General features: G+C 27.2%; 1 protein-coding gene across 1 annotated transcript in view; it reads left to right on the top strand.

The window, feature by feature from the left end:
* LOC129961023 (cartilage oligomeric matrix protein-like) overlaps positions 1–12,474 on the top strand; it is a 112,261-nt gene that overhangs the window by 8,679 nt on the left and 91,108 nt on the right. The window contains exon 2 of the mRNA XM_056074819.1: positions 11,100–11,270. Within this exon, the coding sequence (XP_055930794.1) occupies positions 11,100–11,270 (171 nt within the window). The remainder of the gene's footprint in view (positions 1–11,099; positions 11,271–12,474) is intronic.

Raw genomic sequence — 12,474 nt, 5'->3', positions numbered from 1 at the left:
CTTTACTAATTTGATTGCTTTGCTAATTTTGCGTTTGATCTACTAATTGCTATCAAATAGATTCACACATCTCATTTTGTCATTACTTAAGAGATAACCTTTTTGTACCGTTAATTAGTAATTTTTCGGGAAATGTTTATCAGTTTATAATGTTGTATGCAGGATAAAAAAACAAATCATAAAAATATTTATTATGAAGGGAAAAAAAAGCCTTTTCCACCTCAATATTCACCTTAAAAATTCTGAAGAAATGTCCATATTGTTTACTAAAATATCCATTCTATTCATTCAAAGGTCTAAGATTTATAGATCTAAAACTTTGTACTGGAAAGAAATTTTTTTTTGTCACAGAAAATAAATTACATTAGATGAGAAAAATGTACTTATTTATCGTACATAATTCTATAAAATAATATATATATAAGTAAATCGACTGATTTTTAAATACGAAGCGATCTGGTTATATTATCACAGCATCAAAGTTTTATGTGAAAAATATGTTCTCAAAAAATGCAGAAAGAGGTATAAAGAAGGATCAAATTATGTTTCATACACAATACAAAATGTTTTGGAGAATGCTTTGCAGTATTTTTTAAAAATTTGCACTTGTTATTTTACAATATAATACTGATATTTCTACAGTAAACATTACTTGGATATGTTCAAACAATTGAAAATTAAAAGTGTATCAATAGAATCAAAATTATGAAAATGAAGAATGCCAAATTGATGTGATATTTTTAAACTAATAACATGATAACTGAATTTTTAAAATGGCGAATTACAGATGCCAATTTTCGGTGTTGTTTGTATAAAATGTATCTATTTTATAAGATAATTCTTCTTGTTTTAAGTATTTTAAATTAGCTGTAGTAAACTATTTTAAAGCATTTTAAAGTCGGTTGATGAATTTATAGAAGCAATGATATTTATACTAGGAAAAAATATGATGAAAATTATTAAAAACAACTTATTTTATATTTCTTTGTCGTTTTTTTTCAGGTAAAAAAAAATCAAGTTTTCCTATCTATTTTTTCTATACATAAAATTCTCTTTTCTAAACTATATTATTTAAATAAATGAGAAGAAGAATATAAGAATATCCTGAAATGATGCAATTCTGATCTTCATTAATTTGGTAAAAGTAAAAAAAAAATAATATTAAAAAAGTTTTATTCTTAATTATTCTAGTTAAGCATTAAAAAAGTAAGAAATCTTTCTAAAAATATTTTCTTAATGTTGAAATAATTTTACTAAGCACAAATTGTAAACAAACTAGTGACTTTTCGTAAAATTATTCCTTATAAGAATTCTTCTTGAAAGAGAATATAAAAATTTCTGGATTAATTAATATTGCGCTAATCTTCTTCGAAAATAGCATAAATAAAATCAGGTTTTTTTTTTGTTAAAGTATTGTTATAAATTCTGTAAATTGAAAGTATTTTGGCCCCTTCGCATTATTTACTGGCGATTTTGCGATAGATTAAGCGATATATTGCTCGGTTTCCTAGCACGAATTTTGAATTCTTTTTTTAAAAATTCTGAAGTCTCCCGAGAATACATTAAAGATTTGTTGCAATCGCCGATCAAGGAATTGCCGTTGCGCTTACATTGAGAAGTGCGACAAGTAATCATCAATGTTTTTGACTTCTACGAAACTGATGAACTTGATTGGAAATCTGAGCCGAATAGTCGTGCAGTATCTTCTATCCCCCCCCCCCTCCTGCTTCGTGAGGGAGTTTTTGAATTATGAATACTATTTATAAATAACTAAACTGTATATACATTTCTGTTCGCGACATTTTAATTCAAGTCCATTCCAATCTATTGACTCGTCCGCACCATAACAGTATGTTAATGTTTTCCTATGCGTTGGATTTTTCTACTAAATACAAAATAGTAAGCATTAAAATATGCAATATTTAAGAAAAGGTAGCTTTTAAAATATGATAGAATTTGAAAATTAAAACGAATAATATCTGTGTAATTTCTTTTGATAAAATCTGATGTCTTATATTTAAATACGTGAAACATGCTTTTATAACTTATAATGGAAGTAAAATGTATAAAGCAATTAATTTCTAGCATATTAATAATATAAGTTGAATTTTCTAAAAAAGTAATGAAAAAGAAAAGAAAGAAAGAAATAGAGCAAATGCAAGCAATAATTTATTCTTTAGAAGAAGACCATCAAAACTTTGTCGTTTTTGAAAGTATTTAAGCTCAAGTTCTTTGCCATTAAAAATAATTAATAAATAGAAAGGAAAAAAAAAATCCTAGATCAAATTTTTTTTCCTCAGATATATGCATTCATTTCTTAAATTTTTAGGACCCTCTAGAAATTATTTCAGCGAAACTATTTGCAAACAAGCATTTATATGCCCTGGGGTCATTACTGAGTTTCTATTTCAAAATGAATAGCAAATAAAGCTGTTGTATCTTCATTACATTTTGAAACAATTCTTCTTTGGAAGAAATTCTTACTTTTCGTTTAAATTATTTGAAACATTGTTTCGATAAGTAGATAAAATGTAAATTCTATCGTTACTTATTCTTTTATTTTATAGTTTGTCATAATGAAATTGTTCTTTTGTAAAATAATTTTATGATTGTAAGGGTTTTTTAAGGGATAAGATTAGAATATGCCTTTTGTTGTGGTATTCTCATTTGATATTTAATAATTTATCAATGACTTTAATTTTTTTAAAATTCTATTTTTATCAATATTATTAACCTATTCCTGCTATCTATATAAGTTAATATATTGATAACCTATTTTGACTTTCTATCCTTACCACAAGGGTTATAAGAAAATTCGAATGATTAAAATAGAGAACCATAAAGTGCTCTGTTATCCATATATAAAAATTAAATTTTTGTTCTGTAAACTCATTTGTTTAATATTTCCTATATATCTGTGATTTTCTGTATTAAATCTAAAATTTTGCATATTATCAGTTCAGGTGTGTTTTATATAAAGTAGTATCCGAAATTCCGCGATAGATGAAGCAGATTAAAAGCACTTAAGTTGAATTCGTGCAAGGCAGGTTCTAGTTTTACATATAAATGCATATGAATTTTAATTAGAGGAAAAAGCTTGGAAAAACAAAATATGAAAAAAAAAATGTTTATATTTGGAACAAAATATGTGATAAAGAGGGTGCAATTTTCATGCATATTAATACAAAAATAATCTAAAAGTGCAAAAATAAATATATAAGTGTAAAACAAAATGCATTATTTGGATGTTGAAGGAATTATAATATCTAAAACTTCATCCAGTAAATCATCGTTTTTTATTTCTGGAATTTCTTCACAAGAACATAATATTTTCATTTTCCTTGCCTTGTGACTAGAATTCGATCTTCACGGGATTCTATTGTCTTTAATACTGATATTCTCCCCCCCCCTTTTTTTTATATGAACAAGCCTGCAATTATTATTTCCTTTTCTATTGAATTGGACTGAGGTGTCGGCTTCTGTAATAGTGATTTGCTGAACATCTCGCTAGGTTATCAACTCGCATATTATATATATATATATATATTCATTGCGAGTCCAAACGAACGCCATCATCATTACTTTCAACTTCTTAAAAAAATTGCAAAATTGACAATTTCTCCTATATATCGAATTGATCTTTTTTATTATTGTTTCCGACCCATTTCTGAAAAGGAATACAGATTTTTTTGTATTTTTGAATTTGGGGTTGGTATCATTTTTTAAAATAAGAAATATTGAAAGCAGAAGTAAAAATTACAAGAAACCGCGTACCCTTGTGTTCGTTAAATTGGAACAGCACAGCTCTATGTTTCATTAAATATCGTGTCAGAGGCGATATGTAGTTTGCGTGGATCATTCTTGGTTTGTTTTCATTGATACCAAATAAAAAGGGGGCTTAGAATACAATTTCGTATTTTTTTATATATATTATAAATAATATACGCCCGATAACTAATATATTAAAAATTAGTAATATAGAATTAATTTTTTCTTTGTGTTCTCTGTTCAACACGACGAACCTAATAGAAATACTAAGACTGATAGTCTAATATGATAATACAAAGCTCTTTCTCAATTCTTGATAAACCGATACTCCATTTGATTGAATCCATTCTTGTTTGCTCTATAGAGGATGCTGGTTTTGTAAGAAAAAAGGAATGATTTAAGCTGAAGAGAGTTACGTTGAAGTTCTGGATAGTATAATTAGAGAATATTTTAGTGTCCACTATGATAATATATTTATATATTAACAAACCAAGATACTAGTTTCAGTAAACAGTTATACGACTACCATGACAATATACATGAGATATCAGAAATAAATGTAAAGCCGAAAAATTAAGTGAGCGAAATTTTGTTTTAATAATAATTTGTCCAGATAAATAATTCTGGCAAAATTCCTCACAATTTTTAGTAGTGAATGGTTTTTCATTAAATAAAATTATGTCAGTTATAAATTACAATTTCGAGAACAGATTTCAATAAGAAATGCGGATTTTATTCTAGATTTAAAACTTTATTTATAAGATTGCCTTTAGTTGATTGGTCTCAGTCGAGCACCCTATCCAGTTTACTGTTATAACTAGAGTGGAACAATTATGGAACGTTCCATAGATATCTTTGATAAGAGGTGCAAAATTAAATTTTAGAATTTAAGATATTTACAGTTTCTTTTTTTTTTCTTTTCCTATATGAAATATGAAACGATTGTAATTACGAAAAAATCGAACGCATAATTTTGATGAATCCATAAGGTTAAATATTTGACACCTCTCTGTATCTGAAAAACTCATAAAAGAATTGGAAGGAATATGGTATGCAATCATAAATCAAAATTATAGATTTCTGCCAAATTTTGGAAAGAACCAAACGACAGAAAATATTTCTATCCTCGAATGTCAACATGAACATGATAACTCGAAATTACAGACAATTAGAGAATGGAATTCAGCATACAGTTTTATTATTAGAATTGTAGATTACCAAATTGATAAAAATCGTCAAGGGTTTGCCTGTTTAAAAGCGATAATTCAAAAATTCAACAAGTTAGATAAATTATATTTCGTATATGCTCTTGGAACCTCAATCGTAATTTCACATGAAAATTTAGTTTGCATCAAAAGAAAAGAAACCATCAAAAATTTACAAACTGTTTTCATGACCATATTAGAAAACACAAAATGCATCAAAGTTTTAGCTTACGAGGTTGAATGCTCCTTTTGGTTTCGTTTAATTCTAAATCCTTGCAACAATTAAATATTTGACTCTCATTAAATCAACTAGCCGCCTTTGGCGACCAGCCGGTTCGCCAATCTTAATGCTCGTTAAAATTTTAATAGTTAAATATTTTATGTAATTCCTACTTTAATAGCTTCTTCATTAAAATATTTCAAAATTTCAAATTTCAATTCACTCATAATATTATAAAGACCTTCAGTCATAACGTAATCTGTATCTCTCTAATTTTCTGTTAGCTCTCGTAGAATTTATGCTTTACATTAAATTAAAGTGTAAATGATTAATCTGCAATTAATATAATAATATTTTTTACTGAAACAAAGCATTTTTTTTAATAATATGATTACTGATAATAGAGTCACTGAGCGTTTAAACTTTATGGGCACTAAAGAATATCTTTCTTAATTTATGTATTATCTCAAGAATTTGTCAACAAAATTTTCTCAGATTCATCATGAACAGATCGATTTATTAACAATGTTTAATTTTAAATGCATCAAACACTAAGAAAATAAAATGAATCGTTTAAAATAATCGGTCGAAAACAGGTTTAAAAAAACTACTTAAAAAACGATGTACTTAAAACTATAAGCATATACAAAAAATATATAACTAACATAAATACAATTTACTTACAAAAGCATGCAACTAATCTAAAAATAATTTAAATCGTCCGTTGATAATGGTTGTCATGGCAACAATCGGAACAGAATGCGCATTCGTGAATTTTCTTCGCCAATTACGGTAACGCAAATGCGTGAATTTTTCTACGCCAGTTGGGGTAACGCTATGCAGATTATATATTTTTAATTTCCTTTATTCTGTGTTATTTTAATTCAAAAGTACTTCAGAATGAATCTGAAACATGGATTAATTAACAATGTTTCATTTTAAATGCATAAAACATTATGAAAATAAACAGAATCGTTTGAAATAATCCGCCGAAAAACGTTAACCCTAGCCTCATTTCTGTTGGGAGAAAAAAAAACCTGAAGCCTTACTCTTTTGGCGGTGGGGAAAATGGAAGATTTTTTTGGCGGGAAAGTTAGTTTTTAATTAATAATTAAAATTCTAATTAAAATTTTTAAAAAAGGGACCCCAGGTGCACATTCCCGACCTCTAAGGTATACATGTACCAAATTTGATAGCTATAGGTCAAATGATCTTGCCTGTAGAGCGCCAACACACACACACACACACACACACACACACACACACACACACACACACACACACACACACACACACACACACACACACACACACACACACACACTTGAGCTTTATTATAAGTATAGATATAGATTAAAAATTTGACCCTTTTTCGGTACCTTTTAAAGTCGGCCCAGCTTTTAAAGAATAATAACTTGGGGGAAGTGTAACAAGAAAATAATGCTAAAGTAACTTTCGTTTTATTAATGATTTAAAATAAATAAAATGAATCTATTTTGAATGACATTTGATCTGATAAAAATTATTTTCAATAATATTTAATACTTGTTGAAGTTATATTCTATCACAGTTTTCAAGATAAGGTTCATTAAATAATAAATCAAATCAAATCAAGAATAACCAAAAATATAAATTATAATAAATTGGAAAAGTTTATAAGCATATTTAAATTATATTTTTTTAACTGAAAATATTTGCCGAAATTTGCCGATGTTTTTTTTGCTTACTCTGTGTCTTATTAAATTAAAATTTCTTTAATATTTAAGCTGTGGATAGCGAGGCATATCGATTGAAACAAAATAAAATAATAATGAACGGGAAAAGGCACGCGCGCACGAAATCAACTTGATAGACAGATTTCTTACAAAACGAGTATTAGAGAAATTGACGCACGTTAGGAAATGACAGCTAGCTGATTTCTCTCCTTGTAATTAAAATTCTCTTTCGAAAGAAACTATTTTTCCTGACATCGACAATTTTAAAGACCCGAGTCGATTTTCCTAAAAGTCGTTGCAGAAATCGACTTTCACAGTTTCACCTTTCTGTATGAATTCCATACTTTATATTTCCATATGCTTTTTTTTTCTTTATATGATCGTTTTACAATGGCATAAAAATGTTTATTTCGCAATTTATAGTTGTGCTATGTTTTATTTAATAAATTGCTATCTAAACCTACTATGTATTAAGATTTAAAAATCTTTAAACAGAAATTGATTTCAAAGATGTGATTAAGAACCAGATAAATTTTCTTTTATCGTTGATAATCCAGAGAGCGTGTTTAATCGCGTTTACTAATTATTTTTAAAAAATATTTTAGTTAAATTCATAATTTGTTGTCAAAGATATATTCACATGGAAATTCCTCGAATAATTCTTTTACAAACATCTCCCTAATGGAATTCAGATAGTGTCTGACCTAGTTGCATAAAAATAATTGGATTCGAAGAATTTTTATAATTGGAAATTGGTATCATATAAAAAAAAGTCAGAAAAAAACAGAGATGGGGAGAGAAATGATTGTACTTGTGCGTGATGCAACTGAATATTTTGGATTAGGATTAATAAAAGTACTCTATAAAAGCCTAAATTAATTTTTTTTTGCATTCAGTTCTTTGTTTTTTATTTCAGAATTTTAATGTTTTACATGAATAATCTTGAAATTATCTTAAAAAAATATTTTTTGCGAATTTTAAAATTAATCGTCTGTTTACGGACGTAAATTTGATATTTCATCTCTTTTTTCTACAACTTCTTTTATTAATTATAAAACCTTTTTTCAACAAATTCATAAACAACTTATAGGAATATAATCGTATTTCATATTTTGATCAGACTGAATGGGAATTTTTCATTTGTATAAACACGTCAAATAAAAAAAAAATATAATAATTTAACTAGATGTAAATGGCAATTCGTTCGATAAAAAAATTACGGCTGTTCTTTTGCTATTTCTTAGCATGGTGAAGAGAATAGGATATGCATTTTGAGAAACTTCTATCAGTAGATGAATTTGACTTAAAGTTGAATAAAAATCTACAATTTTGGTGTTTAGAACACACACTCCTCCTCCATCTAGTTTCTAGTGATCCACGAGGACAGAGCTCGTAGGCATAGATACAAATATTTCTTTCGGATTCAAGAGATCTGCCGGTGGATGTCAGTCAAAATTTCCATGGCGAATTAGCGATTGCAATACTTTCGACAAGTACATTCCGCAGAGAAAAAAGAAAAAAAGGAAGAATAATTAATAAAAGGGATTGCTGTTTGATGTAAAAAATTTCTGATCGTATTGATAAATTTTTTTCTTGTTATTTCACACAATGCAATCAACAAAGAGTAATTTATTTTATCAGGACCAGTGAAAATTTAATAATATATTTTTGGTTTATTATTAATACTGGTTTTTTAATTTCATCATTTTCTCCATAAATTAGATTAATCAATATAATTTAAGAGTTACATAATGCATATTATTTTTAAATCTAATAAGCATTGAAACAAATTATAATGACATATAGTATAATTAAATACTTGTAGAAATAAACCATTATTCCTTAAAAGAAATTTTAAAATGATCATTTTTTTAAATTTTAAATTATTATATTTCTTTCAAAATGTGTCATTTTTAAAAATAAATAATAAGTTCTGTGCATAATTCATGCTTAATCTAAATTTAAAAATAGAATTGAAATAACACAAAATGTGCAATAATTATTAAAAGAATTTCTTTCAAGAGAAATTATCATCTGATTCTTTGCGAATACTGGTTGTTTTCAATTTCAATGGAATCTTGCATGCTTATTTACCACATTAAAATATTTATGGATATATCAAAGAGCGATAGGTATTGAATATTGTTTTAAAAGCAATATATTTTTTTTGTTTTTTGTTTTTTTGTTTATTGTGTTGATGAAATCTTCATAGTGAAGTCTAATCCTATGATATCGTAGTGCCGTAACAACTTAGGCGTAGAGGTTATCAATTTTCAAATTGCGCGTTTTCTGTCACGGTACTGAAACTTCACTCTCCAATTCCTCATATAAACTATGGAGACGAAAAAGAGATCTTTCTTCCTTAGATATTAGTAATGAAAAAAAATATTCAGCTATTAATTATTTGATAAAACTAAGAAAACGATTTGAATTTCATGGTAAAAATGAAAACTATTGATGAAAATTACGCAAAATTATTTAATATTTAAAAATTCCAAAATTCACCAAAAATTTCCGGATAGGTAAAATTAACATGATTAAAAAAGCAATTTTTCGAATATTAAATTGGTGTAAAAATCAGTTTAGTGCTACAATATTTTCGGAAGAGTGGGAGAGGATGCAGAGAAAAATGATGAGTAATTTTTAATGACTTAAAATTAAAATTTTTAATTAAAAATCCGCCATACATTCTACAATCCAAACAATTTTATAATAAATTTGCTAAAGGTCAAGTAGCCTACCCTGCGTAAAGGTAGAATAAGAAATCGCTAGCTTTGTTATTTTGTTATGCACTGCTTATATCATCATCAAGTATCTTTGAAACGAAATCAACAGTATGCCCAAAATTTTAAATTTGCTTATTTAGGTAAACTGATAGATGCTTTATTTTCCTATTAATTTATGGGAAAACTCTCTATTAAGGATTTTAATCTCCTTTAAATTTCATTTAATAGGTCTCTCAATGATTTTTCGGAATATCAAAATCTTAAACCATTTTAAAAAATAATTTATTATTATTTTCAATCTTGTAATAAATAGTTTAATAATTTTTATATCATCATTAGTTTAATAAATTTAAATTAAATGAATATTTTATATTAAAAGAGACGTTAAATGAAATGTCTTTATCAATCTATATATCGCTTTCAGTACTATTATATTATTAAGGCAGTTTTGCACAGAATAGAAGAAAAGAAAGCTACTGATTTCGAACAATATTTACTCATAGAAATTCCATTAATTTGCTTGGAATGTTCATATCCATTTGGAATGCATTTATGATAAAGTTAATATTTATGAAAATAAACTTTTCAAAATGAATAAGTGTGTTTCGAAATGACTTTTGTATGGCTTCAAAAGGGAAAATTCATTTAGCAAGTCAGAGAGCATGAAGATGAATCGAAACATGTTTTTGAATTTGATGATGTGAAATTCTATCAATGAAATTTATGATAAACAACAAACACCATGGAAAACGTCCTCTGAAAAATAATAATATAGTTGAAAGATTTCAAAGTCTTTTAACTGTTTATTGATTTTTTAGCAGTGTTTTTTTATTAAAATTTAAATTGTTTTACTGTTTAAATTATTTTTATGGCTGGAGAGGGTCCATTTTTACAAAAATAAAAGAAACCTTAGGATTTTTCTTGATAGTTTGTTTCAGTTGTACCAATTTTTATCAAGAAATTTCCGTGATGCTTTCTCTGACACTATCTGGATATCAGCTAGAGTCAAATGATGCCAGTAGTCTGAAAACATCCACTCCCAACTGATAATGAATATCTATGTAATTCATCAGTGTTGATCCAAGAGACAAGCTGATGAAATGAGTTGAAATTATCTTTGAGTAACCTTTCAGGTAACTCGCATTATCGCTTCGGGAAGTGAAGTTGGAACCGAAATTCCTTGAAGGATTGCTTGAGCACTAATATTAAATAGTTATAGCTATTCTATCAATATTTTTCAAACTTTGCCGTTAATATATATATCCTATTTTGTCACAAATAATTCGTTTTCTATCAGTGTCTATCTTCGACTAAAAAGACAACATTATATTCCTTTCTTCAAATAAGCTGAACATTTCCGATTTTTTCCAAATAGAAATTTCCTTCAAAGCATATTTAATACAACAAGGAATGGAAATGAGTTTGAAAATCCATAATCCATAATATTTGTTTTTTTTTATTCTAGGGACAACAACAGACTTAGGTAACGCCCTATGCAATAAAAATGCGAGTATCGCAATCTTCTTTAGGGAGACTTCATCCAGACCCAGGCCGTTCAGTCACACCATTGTGACGATCGATTTCCATGTGACGAATTACAGACTAACTTTTGGCGTCGACCCAAGCAGAGGACGAAGTGAGTAAAATATGCATGCCTTTTTTTTCTATCGAAAATGCATGCAAATTATTAAGCATATTTGTTTCAGATGTGATCATTAGTTAATGAGAGGTCAAAAAGTTTGCACCTCTTTTATAATTAATTGAATGGATGGATGGGAAGTTTGTGTATGTTGAATTAGGGACTGTGCGCTTATAAAGTATGTGGAACGATGAATTATTAAAGTGTGCTATTAACACATCATTAACTAAACACGCCGTAAGGTATTTTTTGATACTTATAACGTTATTTTCCGAAAATGATACGTAGCATTTTCTGATTCTTTCTTATTTATTTATAAGAAAAAAATGAAAATCAAATTTTATAGTTTCTAAGGGGCAAAAAAACCCCAACAACATCTTGTTAAAAATGGTTGACATGAATCTAATAATAATATTAATTTCTTGTTACCATCTTTAACTAAAAGAGTTTTTAAAAGAATCAATTCTCAGAATTTAAAGGACAATTTTTGACTAAAGAAATCTAGCAGAGAAATCTTTTTATAAGAGAATACAGAAGATATTTGCAAATTTTCGAACGATTTTGATAAACAAGAAATATATTTTGGAATAAAAATTTAGCAATAACATATTATTTGAAATGAGAAATATTGTCTACTACTGTTAAATTTATTCTTTATTCAAAATATCATTTGTAATATAAACTGTGAATTAAGGGATATGTTTTTGGGCTTTCCGAAGAGAAATATCCTTGTCCCATAATTCAAAAATGTTGTGAAATCATAGTGTTAAATAGTTAAGGGCAAAATAAACAAAATTATTTCTCGGAAAGGGAGGGAAATACTCTCAATCATAATTTCTGTATAGAAATAAGATTTCAAACGAAAACCCGAAATAAGTTCGTACTGTTTCAAATATTTCAAAAGTGAAATCCTTGTTAACAAGAAATCCGAAGTAGAAATCAGTTGCAAAGTCTTTAAATAAATTTGTAGTTACAATAAATAAAATAATAAATCAAGATTTATAATTAAAAAAAATTAAACATGATATTCACCAGCTTTTGCTGAGGCATCTGGTTTAGTATAGAACAGCTTGTAGAATCTTATATGAAAAATATTTAACAGAAAATAAATAGAAATATATATGTTATCACCCTTGAAACATGAGTTCACCTAAATGACTACAGCAAAAATAGGTCTATTTGCAATCTAAAAGGAAGAGAA

Source organism: Argiope bruennichi, chromosome 2, assembly GCF_947563725.1.
Source record: "Argiope bruennichi chromosome 2, qqArgBrue1.1, whole genome shotgun sequence".
Classification (NCBI taxonomy): domain Eukaryota; kingdom Metazoa; phylum Arthropoda; class Arachnida; order Araneae; family Araneidae; genus Argiope; species Argiope bruennichi.
This window is presented reverse-complemented; position numbering and strand designations above follow the sequence as displayed.